Source organism: Rhipicephalus microplus, chromosome X (genome assembly GCF_043290135.1).
Source record: "Rhipicephalus microplus isolate Deutch F79 chromosome X, USDA_Rmic, whole genome shotgun sequence".
Lineage (NCBI taxonomy): Eukaryota > Metazoa > Arthropoda > Arachnida > Ixodida > Ixodidae > Rhipicephalus > Rhipicephalus microplus.
Window position 1 is genome coordinate 166,965,877 of NC_134710.1, and position 21,556 is coordinate 166,987,432.

The 21,556-nt window shown below is 46.1% G+C and overlaps 1 protein-coding gene across 6 annotated transcripts in view; it reads left to right on the forward strand.

The window, feature by feature from the left end:
* Positions 1-21,556, forward strand: part of LOC119176937 (cell adhesion molecule Dscam1) — a 640,641-nt gene that overhangs the window by 504,794 nt on the left and 114,291 nt on the right. For all 6 annotated transcript variants that reach the window (XM_075878151.1, XM_075878149.1, XM_075878150.1 and 3 more), the window contains one exon: positions 19,165-19,313. In XM_075878151.1, coding sequence (XP_075734266.1) covers positions 19,165-19,313 — 149 coding nt within the window. The remainder of the gene's footprint in view (positions 1-19,164; positions 19,314-21,556) is intronic.

Here is a 21,556-nt window from a genome sequence, read left to right on the forward strand (position 1 = left end):
TCTTTCCGTTCAACAAAACCCATATAAAGCAGTATTTCTTTTTAATTATGAGAAACGGCAACATGGTAAGAAGTATTTGGTCATCTTATCATCATGACAAGGTTAGCACAGCGTCGGCGGGGTGCCAGGCCAACTGTATGTGAACAGAAGTTTGGGACAAATACCCGACAGCGGAATTCAGTAAACATGGCTGAAGTTGCTCGTGTATAGTGTAAATTCTTGTACCAAGAAAATACTACGTGTCAATAATAAGTTCAATACGTTTACGATTGACAGTGTTGCATGATTGTGTACACCCGATGCTTTCGTGAATGACCTGGGCTGGTAAGTTGGACAAACTCCAGCCAGTGATTCAGTGATCTAAAGCACTTATTCAGGTTATCTGCAAATATGTGTCCAAGTGTTCTTTTGTATCACGTATGAAGCTCACAGGCAATGAACACATTGCGAAAGAGTCGGACATGTATAGCATGTACTACATCGTCAAAACAGCGTACAGCCGTGGAGGTCGATAACATGGCTGTCGCTTTGTTTTTTTTTTTCTTTTTCTTCGTTTCTGTGAGCGAAAATAGAGAAAATATTGGTTCAACTTTCGTTGGCGGCGGGCTCGCGGCGGAGCTTTTTGCGTCCCGGTCAGTTTTCTCTCCTTTCATTCATTCATCCGATCAGCCTCGTCAATTGCCGGGGTGGGTTGGGATGGTGTTGTGAGAAGGGGAGGAAGGGTCACCTCGGGCCTCGACCTCTGTCTGCCGACAATCATTCTCATCGGGAGAAACGGGCTGGGGTGGCCCTCCTCTACCACCTTCTCTATTCCCACGTGACCTCTTTACCGAACGACGTCCGAGGATCTGGTCGTTTATCGGAAGGCTCTTTGTTCGCTCCTTGTTGCGCGCTTCTCGATGTTCGTTTCTCCTCCCTTTGTTTTGCACCCTCTTTCCTCTTCTCCGACCCTTTAGCGCTTTACTTCTAGTGCTCGACCTATCGTACTTCTCGCTAGCAATACCCACTGCGCTTGCTTAACATTTTTCCGGCCTCCCATTTGCAAGCGTACTTCTGGAAAGCGAAACAAAAAAAAAAGAGAAGAATAAAATGGGCTTCGGTAAACGTTTTTCCTTCGTACATTGCTCTACGACCACTCTCATGTTTCGCGCAGCCGCGCTATATAGAAACGTATCGCAATCTACATTTTCGCCAGGTTGTAGGCATCGCCCCCTAACCCTATTCGATTCCCGGTGAGCGCAGCAAAGAAGGCGTCTGCCTTCCCGGCAGAAAGCGTGCTGGAGCAAGCACGCTGGTTTCGATGCAGATTAGAGGTGCGGCACCGAAGACTGCACTCGGAAGGAGCGCATGTGTCGCATATTTCCTGCTGACGAGGCTCGTTTCGCGATCCTCCCATATGCTCCGACTTACACCCGTTTGGTTTCTTTTTTGTGTAATCCAGTAATCTTTGTCCAAGTCTTCTATTTGCATCGCAACACTGCGCGCGCGCGCGTGTGTGTGTGTGTGTGTGTGTGTGTGTGTGTGTGTGTGTGTGTGTGTGTGTGTGTGTGTTTGTGTGTGTGTGTGTGTGCGTGTGTGTGTGTGCGTGTGTGTGCGTGTGCGTGTGTGTGCGTGAGTGTGCGTGTGTGCGTGTGTGCGTGCGTGCGCGTGTGTCTGTGTGTGTGTGTGTGTGTGCGTGCGTGCATGCGTGTGTGTGTGTGTTATGTGTTGTGTGTTGATGTGTGTGTGTGTGTGTGTGCGTGCGTGCGTGCGAGAGTGTGTGTGTGCGTGTGTGTGTGTGTGTGTGTGTGTGTGCGTGCGTGCGTGTGTGTTTGTGTGTGTGCGTGTGTGTGCGTGTGTGTGTGTTTGTGTGTGTGTGTGTGTGTGTGCGTGCATACGTGTGTGTGTGTGTTGTGTGTTGTGTGTTGATGTGTGTGCGTGTGCGTGTGGGCGTGTGTGTGTGTGCGTGCGTGCGTGTGTGTGTGTGTGCGTGTGTGTGGGGGGGGGCGTGTGTGTGTGCGTGCGTGCGTGCAATATTTCATTGTTATGCATGAATAACTATCAGTGGTTGTTTGTTAGCCCCAAAAACATGTAGCACTATTTCGCTCCGTGTACAAAAACATCGAAGGCAGCTCCGTTATTCGGCCTCCCTTCATGCACCCATGGCTCTTCTCAAGAGAATAATTTTAATAGCAATTTACCTCTGTGCAAAAGATGAAGAAAAGACTGGAAAGAGAAGTAAAAATAACACATAACAAAGCACGCGCACAAACATGCAGTCAACTTCATGTCCATCAGGCTCGCGTGGTACGAGATATCAGTAGCTTGTCCAAATTACAGTAGCTTGTCACAGTAGCTTGTCACAGTAATGTCACAGTAGCTTGTCCAAATTAGTTCTTCTTAGAGCATTAAGGAGTTCCTTGGTGGTATTCAGCGGCGATGTCCTCTCAAAAATGCATCCAACAGGCATTCGTCTATTGTCACGGTGCTCTAGAACAGACTACAGTGACTGTTTCTGAACATCATATACAGGATTGTTTCAATGCTTCAGAGAGAACACATTTGATTTCTTTTTATTTCAAAGCTACGAAGGCATGCTGCCTCTAGTTGAGATGACTCGGCAGATATGGCGTCGTCCTGCAGAAGACGATGTCGTGGCTTACATTACATACCGCGATGGTAGTATTAACACTTAAATTAGGTAAGCCTCAGTTAAAATAGTGTTAGGAATCACCGCGATGTGTTTTTTTTTTCTTTTTTATAGCTCCGGAGTACCGTCATATTGTTGAAGTATCAAAATCCAATGTTTGTTACGCAAACTTCTTTGTTCGTTTCTTTTTTCTTATCTGAATGAACCTTAGCTTTAGGATTACCGACTCAATCTGCTCGTTCAAAAGCGAGGTAGTAAGCGATCGTCCTAACCTGACAACCCACTCGTTCACTCCACTGATGACGTCATGTGCACTGCATATCTTCTCCGCTTTGAAGACAAAATACACCTTCCTGACTTCCTGTTCGACACTTGATAACAATGCACTGTATCCAGTATGACATCTTCGTGTGCGTAGCGAATTTGTCGTTCTCATTAGAGCGCCTCCGACGCAGTATCTGCAGCCTACATACACCATCTGTCTATAGACTTCTCTCGTAGCGTGCTTTTAGGCAGTTTTTGTGCCCTGTTGAGAAACGACGGGCCTATCCCGCCGAAGCCACCACTGTTGAGAAAGACGGCGACGCCAACACGGCTCCGGAGGCGCCACTGCTTTTCAACTCCGCCGGGAAGGTCACCAGCCGTTTGGTAGCGTATGTTTATCAGCTCGCGACTGCTTCTGCGCAGAGCTGATAAGACGAGCGGACGAGACGACGGTGAGTTAAACAAGGTTTATGTACAGCATATTTACAGAGGCGTTACAATTTCGGCACTGGGGCCGACAGAGACTCGAAGAGCCGAGCTCTTCTCTCTAACACATAGGTCAGTCTTTCGCCTAAGACCGCTGACTCACACACATGTCGGCTCTCCGACATGGGGACTCCTCTCTCTAGGACTGCCGATCGCGACGCGCCGCAGGGCTTCTTTTATTTGCACCGGGTCCAACCAAAGTGTCCAATCAGAAGCGCCGCGGGTCGTCTGAGCAGATTCCGCCAATGGGGGGTCGCCGCGCCATGCGTCAGACCACCAGGCACGAGAACGCCGGCTCGCTGTCACGTGCGCCGATGACTCAATGCACGTGGGCGAGAGAGGCGCCGCGCGTGTTCACGCCGTTGAGATGTTCGCGTCGGGCAGACGGCGGGCTGGCCTTGACCCAGATTGCCTTTTTCAGAGGCACGGTCGTTTGACGAGGACTCGCTGGCATAACAGCACCCCCGCCGCCAGACAATGCACCGGAAAGACGAGCTGCTTCCACGGGGCTCGGATGTCAGGTGCGCTCGTTCGCCTGGTCCCTCCAGGTTCGCCTCCAGGGCCATGGGGAGAATACAGCTCCAGACTGGTCCGGGAACACATCCATTTTTGACGACGGATCCCAGCTCCACTGGCTTGTCGCCACAACTTGCTGACCAGCTTCACTCGTCTCTTCTGACCATCTTCGGGTTCAGCACTTGTCGATGGTTCTGCAACTTGCTAAGAACGGTTCGACAACAGACAACACACGACACAAGCAAGTGCCCTCGGTCACCCGACAGAACACCAGACAAAGTATAGTACAACATATACCTATCTACGTGTCTATCGGAATTTTGTTCCCTCTACATCAAGAGGCACATGTGGGACAAAAGACCCCTAAAATGACAACTCAATTTTTTTTTTCACGTACAACAACGTAACGGATTAGAATACCACATAAAGTTGGCCCCTTGAGATCACTCTGAACGAGAGCGCTCAGGCCAGGTCGTGATGAGGTCAAAATTTTGCCCCGAATCGCCAGCCAGAAACCGAAAGGTTGAGAAGGTACTAACTAAACGCACTGCTCAATGCACCTGCATTAACGTTTACCTTCCCTTTTTTTTTTTCTTTAGCGAACGTCAAAGTTGCGCTGTGGAGCAACATGCTCCACTTCAGTAACCGGCCACTTTTAGGCGACGATACCTATGCGGCACCAAGAGCGGCTCACACTTTCGACGTTGCACAGGGGAACAACGATACGGCTTGCTACTGATTGACTCCTCACCGCTTAGCTCGATATCGTGTTCGATCACCGTCGTGTCTCCGGGACGGTCCGACAACACATACCCAAACTCGGAAACAATCTTTCTCAGGTCCTCTTTCTCAGGTCCTTCTTCACTTAAGCTAGGCTCTAGGTTTATCTGCTCCCGGATTACTTTCGATCCCCCTTCGATTACCTCACTAGAACTCAAAATTTCTGCTTCCTCTTCCTCTGAAGCATTCAACAACAGATTTACGACCGCTTGATGTTGAACGCATGGTTTCATCAAGTTGTAAATTTTGTCCGGCCGCCTTCCTAATTTCACTTCATAAGTTGTATCGCAAGGCTTCGATAATACTTTGGCGGGCCCTTCCCAATCAACCTCAAGCTTGTTCCTTTTGGATGGCTGCAGTAGCATTACCTGACTCCCTACTTCAAAAGCACGCTTCTTCACCGATTCCTCGTAGTGCTCCTTCGACAGCACTTTTGCCGCGTTTTTCTGGCTTTCCACTCGCGCTTCAATTTGGCTCTCCACTAGCGCTTCAATCGAGAAATCCTCACGTTGCTCTCCAATGAGCGTCTCTCGATCAACTCTCGGCAGCTCGCTCCAACTTTCCGCTACAGGCGAGAGCGTTGCAACCCTCTCGCTCTGACTCAATGGCGCCACGTCGTCTCCCCCAGCGCATACCGCGCCGGCCGTTCCCGCGACGGGCCGCTCGCGTGACTGCTCACATGACTCATGCGGAAAATTTCCTTTCTGGGGTTCCGTCGACCCGCCGACAAGGTCACTTGAGAGTTCACCGCATGGAACCAAGTCAAGCTTCCGCGAAAGCTTTCGCGCTTGCGATCGCGTGAGAGCCATGCACGCTAAGTTGGGGAAGAACGATTTACCCTGCTCTCTGAGAAGCTGCTCTGAGTTGTTGGAGAAGAGATAAGGAAAACGATCATTTAGCGCGGCAGACACAGCTGCTTCGGTGCAAAGCTTACCGAACGGGCCTTCAATGACAACCGTGGCGATTGGTAAGCGAACACTCTGCACCTCGGCGACTTGCCTAATCCACGCGCATTCTCCTGTGAAGTCATCCGGAGACACCAATGAAGGATGGACAACGTCCATGGTTGCCGCTGAGTCTCTAAGTGCTCGGCACGTTTTCTCGTTGACCCTAATTTCTTGGAGATACGGCTCCAACAACCGAATGTTTTTTTCTGATTCTCGGATCGTTGCGAAGGCAAATTTTTCCTGACAGTTTCTCGCGATGTGCCCTTCCTTTTTACAGTTGTAGCAGATTAGCGGCTTCCGTTTGTTGTCCGATTCAAATGCCTGTGTGGTAGAAACCTCACTCGATCTCTCCGCTTCTGCTTGCCCTTCCCCTACACTGTCCTTAGTAAGAGATGGGTCCTTTTTGAAATTACGGTGCGGAACGGGTTTCCGTTGATCAGGTTTCCTTGAAAAGCTCTCTTTTCTCTCATCCTTTTCAACGCGCACTGCCCTGCTATGCAACTTTCGGCGAGTATAATACTCCTCAGCTAACTCAGCTGCCTTATTTAACTGTACTTCCCCAAGTCTGTCCTGCAGCCAAAGTCTGACATTATCCTCGATGCAGCGGTAGAATTGCTCCAATGCAACGCATTCCACCACTTTATCGCGATCATCATAAACACCTTCGCCCTTGAGCCATTCAATTAAATCGGCTTTAAGACGAAACGCGAAGTCAACGTGTGACTCATTCCCCTTTTCAGCATACCGGAACCTTTGCCTGAAAGCCTCGGGTGACAACTTGTACCGTCTCAAGAGCACTTCCTTAACCTCGTCATAGCTCTCAAACGCTTCCCTAGACAAGCAAGTTAATGCGTCGGACACTTCGCCGGGAAGAAGAGCTAACAGGTTCTGCGCCCAAAGAGACCGCTCCAAAGCGTTTCGCTCACAGACGTGTTCAAACTTGACGAGGTACTTCGCCATGTCCTCGCCTACTACGAACGGTGGCAGTTGGTCCCGAATTCTAAAACCGCTGACCTGACTCGTCGGAGAAGCTACGCTAGGCGCCTGCGAACACTGTAGGATTGCCAATTCTATTCGTTTCATCTCGAGGCGCTCCTGTCTCTCGGCCTCCTCGCGAGCTTCTCGCCTTTCTTCACGTTCGCGAGCTTCGCGCCTTTCTTCACGTTCGCGAGCTTCTACTTCTCGCCTTTCAGCCTCCTCACGGCGTGCTTTGATATCCACCCAGGCCTCATCGACTTCCTCAGCCGACACTCCCTCATCCTTCATGATCTCAAGGATCGCTTGCTTTCGTTTCGCACGGCCCAAAGTAATGCCGAGTTCCTCACAAATTTCGATGAGTTCCTTCACTTTAAGGTTCTCCATCGTTCACACTAGCCTCTTGCTGTTTCCCCTGTTAACAATTTACTTGCCGTACCCACTATAAGTCAACTAGCAAGACGCGCAAGCAACTTTTCACTCTCCCGTGTTTACCCCCTCCGCATTAACTTTGGTTTCAAAGCACTTCGACTTTGCTTGAAACGATCAAAGCTCACTCTAATGCTTCACACAGCCCTTCTCTAAACTACTACAACCTGAGCTAGAGTAGTCTGGTGAACTGAGGGGAAAACATCAGGCACTCACCGCATCGATGTCGCTGACGCCGGCCGATCCCGCAGCTGCCAACCACTGTTGCGTAGCGCCGGGCCTATCCCGCCGCTGACCTCCACTGTTGAGAAACGACGGGCCTATCCCGCCGAAGCCACCACTGTTGAGAAAGACGGCGACGCCAACACGGCTCCGGAGGCGCCACTGCTTTTCAACTCCGCCGGGAAGGTCACCAGCCGTTTGGTAGCGTATGTTTATCAGCTCGCGACTGCTTCTGCGCAGAGCTGATAAGACGAGCGGACGAGACGACGGTGAGTTAAACAAGGTTTATGTACAGCATATTTACAGAGGCGTTACAATTTCGGCACTGGGGCCGACAGAGACTCGAAGAGCCGAGCTCTTCTCTCTAACACATAGGTCAGTCTTTCGCCTAAGACCGCTGACTCACACACATGTCGGCTCTCCGACATGGGGACTCCTCTCTCTAGGACTGCCGATCGCGACGCGCCGCAGGGCTTCTTTTATTTGCACCGGGTCCAACCAAAGTGTCCAATCAGAAGCGCCGCGGGTCGTCTGAGCAGATTCCGCCAATGGGGGGTCGCCGCGCCATGCGTCAGACCACCAGGCACGAGAACGCCGGCTCGCTGTCACGTGCGCCGATGACTCAATGCACGTGGGCGAGAGAGGCGCCGCGCGTGTTCACGCCGTTGAGATGTTCGCGTCGGGCAGACGGCGGGCTGGCCTTGACCCAGATTGCCTTTTTCAGAGGCACGGTCGTTTGACGAGGACTCGCTGGCATAACAGCCCGGCACTGTTGCACTGAGTATCCACCTTATTTCTATATCTCACTCCCTCTCCACACACACACACACACACTGTATATATATATATATATATATATATATATATATATATATATATATATATATATATATATATATATATATATATATATATATATATAAAATAAGGGAAAGAAGTGTATACCTAAGGGCTCGTTTTTCCGTCTTTCAACACAATATTAATGAGATCTAACAGACAGTAATGCAAAGGAATGTACAGGGGAAGTTATTAGAACCAATGGAATGTAAATAAGAAGAAAGAAAAGTGGATGAAAAATAACCAGCCGTGAGCAGGAATCGAACCTACGACCTTCGAATAACGCGTTCGATGCTCTAACCACTGAGCTACCACAGTGGCCGTCCCTCCATCCACATTTTTGGGTTTATATGGGAATTTAGAAGTAGGAGTGACAGTCAGCGCCATCTATAAGCCAAGCGACGAGTGTGAAAACACTCTTTTATGCGCATGTTTGGCGTCACGTAGCACGTGAACTTCTTATGAGCGGGCAGCTGATTAATAGTCCCTCGTATACAACCAAATGACACCAAGTCTGCCAGTACGAGACCCTCGTTCAATGAAGTAAGGGAAAGAAGTGTATACCTAAGGGCTCGTTTTTCCGTGTTTTAACACAATAGTAATGAGATCTAACAGACAGTAATACCAAGGAATGTACAAGGGAAGTTATTAGAACCAATGGAATGTAAATAAGAAGAAAGAAAAGTGGATGAAAAATAACCAACCGTGAGCAGGAATCGAACCTACGACCTTCGAATAACGCGTTCGATGCTCTAACCACTGAGCTACCACAGCGGCCGTCCCTCCATCCACATTATTGGGTTTATATGGGAATTTAGAAGTAGGAGTGACAGTCAGCGCCATCTATAAGCCAAGCGACGAGTGTGAAAACACTCTTTTATGCGCATGTTTGGCGTCACGTAGCACGTGAACTTCTTATGAGCGGGCAGCTGATTAATAGTCCCTCGTATACAACCAAATGACACCAAGTCTGCCAGTACGAGACCCTCGTTCAATGAAGTAAGGGAAAGAAGTGTATACCTAAGGGCTCGTTTTTCCGTGTTTTAACACAATAGTAATGAGATCTAACAGACAGTAATACCAAGGAATGTACAGGGGAAGTTATTAGAACCAATGGAATGTAAATAAGAAGAAAGAAAAGTGGATGAAAAATAACCAACCGTGAGCAGGAATCGAACCTACGACCTTCGAATAACGCGTTCGATGCTCTAACCACTGAGCTACCACAGCGGCCGTCCCTCCATCCACATTATTGGGCTTATATGGGAATTTAGAAGTAGGAGTGACAGTCAGCGCCATCTATAAGCCAAGCGACGAGTGTGAAAACACTCTTTTATGCGCATGTTTGGCGTCACGTAGCACGTGAACTTCTTATGAGCGGGCAGCTGATTAATAGTCCCTCGTATACAACCTAATGACACCAAGTCTGCCAGTACGAGACCCTCGTTTAATGAAGTAAGGGAAAGAAGTGTATACCTAAGGGCTCGTTTTTCCGTGTTTTAACACAATATTAATGAGATCTAACAGACATTAATGCCAAGGAATGTACAGGGGAAGTTATTAGAACCAATGGAATGTAAATAAGAAGAAAGAAAAGGGGATGAAAAAATGACCAGCCGTGAGTAGGAATTGAACCTACGACCTTCGAATAACGCGTTCGATGCTCTAACCACTGAGCTACCACAGCGGCCTTCCCTTCATCCACTTTTTTTGGCTTATATGTGAATTCAGAAGTAGGAGTGACAGTCAGCGCCATCTATAAGCCAAGCGACGAGTGTGAAAACACTCTTTTATGCGCATGTTTGGCGTCACGTAGCACGTGAACTTATTATGAGCGGGCAGCTGATTAATAGTCCCTCGTATACAACCTAATGACACCAAGTCTGCCAGTACGAGACCCTCGTTTAATGAAGTAAGGGAAAGAAGTGTATACCTAAGGGCTCGTTTTTCCGTGTTTTAACACAATATTAATGAGATCTAACAGACATTAATGCCAAGGAATGTACAGGGGAAGTTATTAGAACCAATGGAATGTAAATAAGAAGAAAGAAAAGGGGATGAAAAAATGACCAGCCGTGAGTAGGAATTGAACCTACGACCTTCGAATAACGCGTTCGATGCTCTAACCACTGAGCTACCACAGCGGCCTTCCCTCCATCCACATTATTGGGTTTATATGGGAATTTAGAAGTAGGAGTGACAGTCAGCGCCATCTATAAGCCAAGCGACGAGTGTGAAAACACTCTTTTATGCGCATGTTTGGCGTCACGTAGCACGTGAACTTATTATGAGCGGGCAGCTGATTAATAGTCCCTCGTATACAACCTAATGACACCAAGTCTGCCAGTACGAGACCCTCGTTTGATGAAATAAGGGGAAGAAGTGTCTACCTAGGGGCTCGTTTTTTCCTGTTTTAACACAATATTAATGAGATCTAACAGACAGTAATGCCAAGAAACGTACAGGGGAAGTTAGTAGAACCAATGGAATGTAAATAAGAAGAAAGAAAAGTGGATGAAAAAATAACCAGCCGTGCGCAGGAATCTCGCTTGGCTTATAGATGGCGCTGACTGTCACTCCTACGTCTAAATTCACATATAAACTCAAAAAAGTGGATCGCGGGAAGGCCGCTGTGGTAGCTCAATGGTTAGAGCATCGAACGCGTTATTCAAACATCGTAGGTTCGATTCCTGCTCACGGCTGGTTATTTTTTCATCCACTTTTCTTTCTTCTTATTTACATTCCATTGGTTCTAATAACTTCCCCTGTACATTCCTTGGCTTTACTGTCTGTTAGATCTCATTATATATATATATATATATATATATATATATATATTGCGGTTTTTTTTTCATTTAGAAGGCTAGGATGCTGATAGCCGTATGCATATATATTCTGTTTCGCAAGTATGCTGTCAACTTTTCCTCTGCTTTTCTGAATACTCCGGGCTGCAGCCGTCGCGTTCAGAGTGGCGATGCAAAAACTCGCAGTTCGCGACGCCCCCCAGCCTTTTTCCGAGTGCCGCGTGCAGGCGTCGAGCGCCTCGCCGCGAATCAATCGTCCACATGACTGATGCACGCACTTCTGCTTTGTCCGCCGAACGAAGCGCTGCTATTGCTTGGGTGTAAGTTCTTCTTCTTTCTTTTTCTTCTGTCTCTTCTTTTTTTCAACCATGCATTCGGTTTCCTCGGTGTTGCGCAAATAGAACCGAATTCATTTTAACCACTTTGCATTCGAACCACTCCTGACATTTCTGCCCTTTCGTCTACGTTTCTTGCCTTATTTATTTATCCTTCTATCATTGTACCACTGGAAATGTTTTGCGAAGTTTCACGAACTCGATCAGCACCGGTGCACAATAATGGCGTGATATAACCGGCGGCTTTGAGAGCTTCTCGTATCTTTCTTTCCTTTTCTCTGCTCGCTTCACTTCCAATCCAAAAAGCGTAAAGAAGAGCGTTGTTGCACGCTGTGCGTTGCTTTATGTCCCCTCCTGACAAGCGAGGTGTGATCAATGCGCGAGAATTTATCTGCGGCTGGGTTAAGCAAACAACTAGACAACAACCAGTAGTACCATCTCGAACAATGTCTCTTTGACACACTCTGTCTGGTGGTTCTTGTCGTTTGCTTTGACTTCGCTTTCAGGCGATTTCTGACCTTTCTTTTTTTAAATTGTATTTTATCAGAAGTTTAGACGGCAGTATGCGATAGAAGCAATGAATAAGAGTGCAGAAAATAGAAATCTTATACTAAGCAAGGCTTGCAGCTAACTTGTTTAGGATCTGATCTGCCTTAACTCAACCAAACGCTGGCTTGTGGTAATAAGGCCGCTCCATCGAGCGAAGCAGTTTGTTACTGACTAACGCGTCAACGCGAAGTAAGCGGCCACCTGATCAATGTTCTCCTTTTCTGCCCAAACAACGCAGCCCCCCCCATTCACCACTCATGCAATTAACTGGTCAAAGGGATAGGGATGTGCCGATAATTTTTTATGTTACTCTTACAAGCTAACCTCTTGTGTACCTATCAGCAAAGCTAGCCGCAACGTGGGTCAGAACGGCGAATATCTTCTTGATAAGTTAGAAAATACGACCACGAAGAGTGAAACAGTGTTCCGTTACTCTAGGTTCCATTCTGCATTACGGTACTCTGCTCGGCCACCCACACCGACACACAACGCCCCAATATGAACATCGCTTATGACCAATCACATGCGAGTTTTGTAACGTTTACCATTTTCAAGATTAGACGCGACAGCTACTGTCTGATTGAATTGGTGGCCCAAGAAATATCTCGCGGGCTACCGGTATGTGAACTACTGCGCCATACTGCGCGAGCCGTCTTGTTCGTATACCCACGTTTCGCTTTTGAAAATCATGTTGTAACACAAGTTTAAAGGGGCAAATATCTTGCAATGCTAGACCCGCCTGCAACCCACAAAATACTCTTCCACATTCTGCATTTCTCTCTGAATGTCCAAAAAAGTTTATGGGTGGCCTCAACAAACTCCACATTTTAAAGGCCAGGGTGTGTGCGGAGCTGAGAGGAAGCGTCAGCGACGAAACGCAAAGATATGCAAAGCTAGGGGAATATGGACACAGTTTTGTGAAGGACTATCTTCCTCTCCGCTTCACCATCCGCATGTCTCCAACCTCCAAATCACATCCGCTATTCAGTGCTGTGCCCTACCTCCTCGTGTACATTCTCCTACCATCACTACCCTCACTTCTCTTCAGCACCCCCTTGCTATAATATTCCTTAGATTGGCTACGTTATGTTTCACCTTCCCCACTCCTGCTTACCCTCCTCCTCATTCTCAATTTCCATCCACGCCTTCTTTCTATACTGTACTCTACATGGATACGCAGTGTTTTGCCCTCTCCCCTCCTCGTTTACATCTCCCTTCTCCTCACGTCACTCCTCCTCATTCTCATTTTCCTGTCGCCCTGCCTGCTATGTTATGCTATAGGTGGTTATGCTAGACTTTACCCTCACCCCCCAATGTCACTCTCACTTTAATTTCCCACCGCCTTGCTATACTTCACTATGCCCGGCTAAGCTATGTTTCATCCACTTGTCTCCTCTTCAGCCTCCTTCGTTTGGATGCGGACGGTACTCATCCCGTTCGAACTCTGCGTTCGAACTCTGTTTTGCAGGATTGTTTCAGATTTAATTAGAAGTTACATAACAAAAAGGAAACAATGCGTAATAATCAGTAGACATTACTCTTCGTTAAAACCTACTAGGCAGGGTGTGCCTCAGGAGAACATACTGGGCCCACCTTTCTTTGTTATACATACGAAATGATATTGCGAATGTTGATGATTCAATTACCTATATTATTTACGCGGATGATACCACTTTCTTCGTTTTAGGATGAAAGGATGACAAGCTTATACATTTGGTAAATGAAGTACTAAGAAAATATATAATTCGTTGGTAAAAAAATTCACTTCAGCTCAATTGCTCTAAATCAAAAACAGTGCTTTTTAGAGCGAAATCCGCGCCTTGCAATATCACAAAGACTCTTACGCTAAATGACTCAATATCAATATTTTCTGCGTCGGCTAAAACGTTTGATGTTATTTTTCATTAACTAGTAAATTCGGACTGCCATGCAAGTAACTTAATATCTAAGCTTTCCAAAGCTATGTTGCGCAGAAGCCAGGAACAGCTACCAATACAACAGAAACTCATGATATATAATGCACTATTGCTTCACATGTGCACATTGCCACCTCATTTGGTCAAACAGCAAAAAACATTCATTAGATAATCTAGTCACTCTGCAGAAGCGAGCCTTGCAATAAACATAAGCATGATCTTTTTTTTTTTTTGAAATTCAAATTTATCAGGGTTGACCACTTTTATGAGTATCAGCTTATCAGTTCTTTTAAACATAAAACGACTAAAAACAGTACTCATATCAAGAACATCACCAACTTGTCAATCAACCAATCATCTCGTTTAAACCGACACACCAAACATGGGGCGTTTCCACGACCACGCGCAAACTACGATTTTGAAACACTCTCCAACTGTATTCCTTTAACATTAAACAAATATAAACTATACCATGACAACATACGTCATCTCTCTAAAATGACATTGTGTCAACTATATTTAACGAATACCAACCTAGTTTCGGTGTTTATTGAGAATGTGTGTTTCTTACTCAATTTTATATCAATTTGCTTTGTGTACTCCTATTTTATTGTTGCGACAAGGGAGAACTCTTGTTAATGTTACTGCTGCTGTTATTGTTCGGTGAGATGGAACAAGCCAAGCTGCCTATATGCAGCTTTTACCTCACCATCCTTTCTGTTTAAACATGTTTTGTATCTATGTGGCAAAAAACTTTACTTGACTTCAAAAGCTGCTCTGTAATATCCAGACTGCATTGCAGTGCCACCACCATTATATAACCAACTCGGGCACATTAACCATTCGCCTCGACTAAGGAAAAGCTTACCTGTAAACACCTTGAAATTACTTAGTAATCGGCACAGTAGTAGGGCAACGACATTCTAATTACAGGGCAGAAAAAATCTACCGCAATTGCTTTACGCAAGCCGTCAATTCTTCCACGTTCAATAATAATCATCAATGAATAGCCAAAACAATATCGTAAAGGCAGGCACTTTTAAACGTCGTCGCCTGCCTTGAGTGTTAATAGCAACAATTCCTGAGCTTTCTAAAGCTAGCCGACTACCCCATATTTTATCTTCTTTGGGATGTGCTGTTGAAATGTTACAATACGCTGTCCCACCTTTATCAGTGCCTGATAACGCAGAATGAGTTAAAGGAATTATCTAAAGATGTTACTGAAACTCACTATAGATCACTACTAAGTCCCCTCTATCACTCCGCAGTACCCGCAGCCTCTGTTGTGTTATGCAACACAATAGCAGGCAAGGTGTCAGCAGCTGTTTTATTCTCGTGAGTGGTATACTCGCCGACGAGGACTTTGTAAATCGATGGTTTGCGTGCGGAGAGACCCTTCTCGCCATAACATTTGTATTGTTCGTATTGGCTACACTTATTATTGAACTGTCAAAGGCAATGAAGCGTCACAAACAGCTCTTCTTAGGTTATTATTCGAGTGAGTATGGCATAACGTTCGGTTGAGTTGGCTTGTATGTTCCTAGTAGTACCTTTAAAATAGATAGATAGATAGGTAGATAGATAGATAGATAGGCACACACACACACACACACACACACATACATATATATATATATATATATATATATATATATATATATATATATATATATATATATATATATATATATATATATATATATATATATATATATATATATATATATATATATATATATATATATATACAGAGAGAGAGAGAGGGGGGGGGGGCTCTCGTTAAAACTTCATAACGCCGGGGGGACGCTTTAAGGCGAAGCCGCAGTTGAGCTTTCTGTGACACTCCCTCCCTCAGGCCCGTCGTCGCTCACTGTCGGTTTTTCTCTGCTGCTTCCTAGATCGGCTGCTCCTGGCGAACGCGTGCTAGGTCGGTCGACACCGCCGTAGGCCTATATCGGCTAATGGACGCCGTCGCTCGGCCGCCCGTGCATCTCCCGGCTGCTGCTGCTGCCGCTGTATCGCGGGGAAGCGACCGAGAGATGCGAGGCGATTGAATTAGTCAAGCCACGGCGAGCTGTCGCGCGCAGCGGACACATCGCCCCTTATTCTCTAAGCTCTCTGCTTCAGCCGCCGGGCTCTCACAGCTTCCTCTCTCTCCTCACTTTGGCTGTTGGTAGGTTCCGCGAGCTCCTTCTTTTCACGTTTCCTGGCTTCCCGACCTCTTCGCGCACGCCTGGGTTCGCGGCGCTGACAGCTCACCTGCACCGCGGGGTTCCTGTGGTCCCCTTCTTACTGCTTACGGACCGTGGCGTTCATGCGCCTTCTCCCATTCCCACCTTGCCTTCACCATTCTTCGGATGAGTCACATTTAGGGCAGCTCCGTATATTGGTTCATTGCTTCCGTCATGTTGTGGTTTGCATGGTACTCGAAGTTTTTGTCTGCTTTGGTCAGTGTGAAAAAAAAAGGGTTATCACCTAAGAAGCGAAATGAAACCACCGCATACAACATCTGCCTTTACGTTTGTGTGCACCCAGATTAGTATCTGTGGCATTGAGGTCACTGGCGTTTTGCCTAACTATGCAATAAAATTACATGCAGAACACTATCATTCCATGTACTTCAACGTTAGGCGAATATTTTTTTTTTTTGCAATCACAGCGTTATGTTATACAACAAATTACCTTTGATTTAAGCCCGAGTGAAAGAGAAGCCGTTTTGCAAACTCTGCATAGAAACTGCTGATCATACAAACTAAAGCCCCTGTTGTATGCTTTACTGAAAAAAAAGTAACTTAGTACGTTACTTTTTCTTCTAACAAAAAAATAACGCGTTATCACCCTACGTTCCCTACAAAACAAAGTAACTTGCTACCGTTAATATTACCGAAATAATGTAACGAACGTCACCCCTGCCATTACCCCACAATGACAAATTTTAATCAATGTCTGTTTGGTGCAGAAAACCACAACAGGTTTTTTTTTTTATCTTGAACGCATCCATCACACACAAATTCTTACCCTTATAAAGATCTTGCCCAGAATGCTCATTTAACGAGAAATATTTCTGCAAATGTACAGGCCTTAGCAATAATGATGAGATGGCTTCTGACTCTGGGGCATGTGGCGGAACTGTTTCTCTCAATGTGCCGTTATACAAAATATGAGATTCAATTATCTACGCTATTTTAAAAAAAACCATTCCTGTCAAGATATTTACAGTAATCAGTCTTTTTTAGCTCCGAGCAGTACCTTCACTGGAAATCCTCGAAATCGAAAGTGATGGCCCTTGGCCTCCGAAACTGCCCGTCGCGAGACAGTAGGTAGGCAATCGCGAAGGCCTGAGTTGGCACCTTTTTTTCTCTCTCTCTCTCTCTTGTGTTTGTGGGGGTGGGAGGACTTTCCACGTTTTTGACACCAGATGTCACTTGGTTCGCACCATTCTGGCCCCTAAAAATCGAGGCGCGTGCGCCCACGCGCATCCGTATAGACTACCTACGCGGAAAACGCCCATCCCGACGGCACATTGTGTTGGCAAAATCGATACGCAAACTTTGTAGTAGTGAAGAAATTCTTCAGTGGCATCCACACAGAAAAAATTAAACTCAGCAGATCCCACGTACCTTCGGAATCGACAATATGTGAAGCATGCGAGGGGAAAGTGACCGCGTTATTTTTTTTAACGAGCTACGCGCTATGGTATGAGGCTAAATATATGTAACATGTTGCACGCACATACTTATTTATAAAAGTGGTAGATGTTTTCAAAACAAGTTTTTTTGCACTTGCACAATGATGCCTACCGGAACATGAGTATTAGCAACACCAGAAGCGATCGCTTATATCAAGCGCTGGTACTCGCGAACATGGTAGCCCTGGACACTGCTACATAAATTAACTTCAGCGGATGGCACCTAACTACTGGACACTGCTACATAAATTAACTTCAGCGGATGGCACCTAACTACCAGTGACGTAACCCGATGTGACGGCATTTATTGTTGGACAGCATATGTAACAATTACAAAATTGTATAGCCATCACTGCATCCCCAATGGACGCTTCACAAACGTAAGGTTCTATTTCAAAAGCAGCTCCGAGACCTGGCGTGGCTCTGTATTATGGAATACTTAATTGCCCCTCAGAGTGCTGGGATTCGATTACAGCTGGAACCCTGACACTTATTATTTGCATTCGTACGGTCAACGCTGCCCATGCGAGCTTTTAACGCTTACGCTTTAAAATTACCCATGTGTGTTCTCGACGTTCCTAGGTAGATAATAAGTGTCAATCACCTGTGGCACATACCCGAGCATGGGTATGTGCCACTGTCTGGCGAAAAGTGTTTCACAAAGTACGGGACGGTAATGTGACCTCATTCATGTCTAGACCAGCACGCCTTATTCATCAAACCCTCTTACCCTACCTTAATAATTTTCCTTCACGCCATGTTAGGGCGTTGATCATGAAAGCACCCAGACGTAAGCGGATAGATAGATAGATAGATAGATAGATAGATAGATAGATAGATAGATAGATAGATAGATAGATAGATAGATAGATAGATAGATAGATAGATAGATAGATAGATAGATAGATAGATAGATAGATAGATAGATAGATAGATAGATAGATAGATAGATAGATAGATAGATAGATAGATAGATAGATAGATAGATAGATAGATAGATACCCTGAGTCTGAGCCTCTACTGAACACCCTGAGCCTCTACTTTACTTGTCCCCGAAGGACAGCTTGCTTCTGCACAAAGAATCCCTCCGGCGCTCCACGCGTGCACTCATATTTCTCCGCGTGGATCATACCTTCCCAGTGGCTTAACTCGCCGAGAGGAGGTCGCGCTCAGGAGGATTCGTGTGGGCGCCGCCTTGACTCCTGCAATCAGGGCTACATGGATATCTGGTGCACAACCTCCCCCTACGACATGCCCATTCTGCGTTACCCCAGTCATAGAGGCAACGCTCGATCATCCATTTGGTCTTCACCAAACTCGCACTCACCCCCTACGCGGCCTTCACCATCACCATGGCCGACCACCTGACTTGGTGCGCTGCACGTATGGTCCACTGTATCGACCACTCCTTCATACAGAAAATAAAGCTTTCCTTTTTATTTACTTTATGTCGGAGGGCACACCGATGCCAATAAAAAAAAAACCTGGGTTCCGCGGAACTCAATTCCAGAACCCATGAGATAAACATTAGAAAAGATCAAGTAATTCGCGCAATACTTACGGACTATTACGGGCTGCCACGTGCGTTTTCATACATTGTAAAAGACTGGCGGTTTTTGGTCTACGAGCAAAAACTTCAGCGCCTCTCACAAAAGCTCTAAAGAAGATGTATATTCAGTAATTATTTAGTAGCATATATTTATTTATTAAATAAATATATGCTACCAAATAATTACTGAATATGACGTCGCATATGCTAGAGCATTCGTCTTCTCTCCTCCTTACAGAGTGTCGACAGTGGCGAACCAGTCCTTGTCAAGTGTGTCTTCGACCCTCATCGTGTCCACGGAGACAGTCGAGGATTCTGGCATCTACAGCTGCTTTGCCAAGAACCACTACGGATCCGACGAGACCAGCATGCGTCTCCTTGTTCAAGGTAATTTAGGCCAATGGTTAAAGCGTGCAGCGCGCGGGACTATACTGCTGCGCATCTTAACGAGAACCCTGGCAGATGTACTTCAGCCCCAGGCCTATTAAAGGGCTGCTGCCACGAGAAATGTCACGTGGTAGTGGCGTTGAAGATTCCGCACTTTCATGGTGCACATGAGAGACTAATGAAGAAGTGGCGGTTTCTCGTAAACTATATGAAAATGTCAGAGCCTGACGTTAAGTACCCGTTCCTGTCAGCTTGTATGCGCCAGCTGTATTATGCACACAAATCCTCAGTCCGCATGCTTACATGTGTGCGTGAGGCACCGCACGACGGAAGCTGAACCTGGAACGGTGCCCTCACCCAGCAGAGCCGATTAAGAGTGATGGTGAATCCATTTGGCTTCGTTGTTCTTGCGCTCAAGCACGCTGCTCGCTTGCCGTGGCTCTTTGCCTTTTCACGCGCAGGGCGCGCACAAACTGTCCATAGTTTAACATGAGAACACCGCCAACGGCGACCCCCAAAGGCAGCGGCACGTGTGTGCCACGAGTGTTAAACGCGTGGCTTGCTTCCGCAAATTTATGACGGGTTAGATTTTTTTCTTTGAGCAAAATATTGTTCTTAAATATTGAGCGATGTGATTCAAAATTGATATCGATTGTTTCAACCAAGAAATATCGCTTTTTTCATTCATGAAGAACTATATCAGTTTTAAGTGCATGTGTCCTTGAATGCGAGTTCTAAAGTATACCTTCACATGATCAACTCACTTTTTACCTAATATTATATAGTTCATTTTCTTCATCTATTTTGGAAACATCACGGAAATATCAACCTATGTTTTCAAGTAGCCGAGGACGACTGCTTTCGCAATCAATAATCCGACTCGACCGACCTGTAAAATTGCAAAAAAAAGGTAAATGTTTTCCCCATGCTCCCATTCGGTCTTCTGTGTAGTCACTCAATAAGCTTCCTGCCTTCGTGGGCCCGACGTGAACAACATATGATGTGTAAAGCCCTTTAATCAGCTTGTGGACCGAAAGGTAGTTGTCTGGCATTGAAAAGTAAAGCGTTTCATCATGCGAGCTCTAGCATAACTGGCATAGCTTAAAAAAAACTTGATAATATTTACCTGGCTGAGGCTTTAGTCAAGGAAAAACATTCTTCAAAGGTCAAGAAAAAAAAAGGTACCGTGCAAAACATTGTTGCTTGATGCAGTAAGTTGACTGATCGCTGCCGCAGCATCGAGCTATCACATACTCCATAGCAGAAAGCAAAATCATGTACCCACCACTCTGACACACAATGCGGTTGTGAACGATTATACCAGTGTATCAATGTTGCTTTACCCGTGGTGAAAAAAAAATCAGAAGTTCCATAATGCTTCAGGCATGGTGGGCTTTCTTTCAGGGACAATAAGGAACAACTGCCAACTTAGAGGCAAGTCTCTAAGCCGGCATCTTTCATATATTCCACCGTTCTGCCAGTCCCGCTTGGTATGTGGCTCGTAGTTTAACGATTGTAGGGCCACTAATTCATAACGTGATATAGTTCGCGTAAGTTGCAGATTCTATCGGACAAAAACATTGACCCCGTAGCTGCATGTTACGCCGCAAATGTCGTTGAAAGATGACAGTCTTGCGTCTGGAGAGAGTGAACAAAACGTTTAATGTTCTGCGCAAGAAAAATCAGTGAATGGTATTCTGGAGGCGCTGCGTCAGAGTGCCTCGAGCGTGCAGCGGGGGCGAACGAGCGCATCAAGTCACGTCACACGTGAGGCATGAGCGCTATCTGGCAGTTATCTTGGAAAACGAAGCGCGTGCGCCCTGCGCGCCCGTCTCGGAGGTGATAAGGTGTAGGACGCAAGGCGACGCGTAGGTGCCACCACCGTGTCGTCTTAGCAAAGAGTTGGAAACACTTGCCTTTTGGTGCAAGCATTGCATGGTCCGCGCAACGTGATAAACGCTATGGTCCTGATAATTACTTATGTACGTCTTTTCTGTAGTAAGAGACACACATGCAGAATATAGACGTGTTGTTATGGCGCATCAGATATGCCCAATAATTGCTTTTTAATTGACAGTCGCACAAGTATGAACGCTGAACCTTGAGCAATATTGGTGGGTGCTGCGGATGAGGTCAGCCGCTTATAGTATCGTTCGGTCACATTAAGAACGTTTAGGGTACCATTAAGGGTGGACAAACAGACAAATGTATAGAAAGACAGGCAGACAGACAAAAATTTTTGT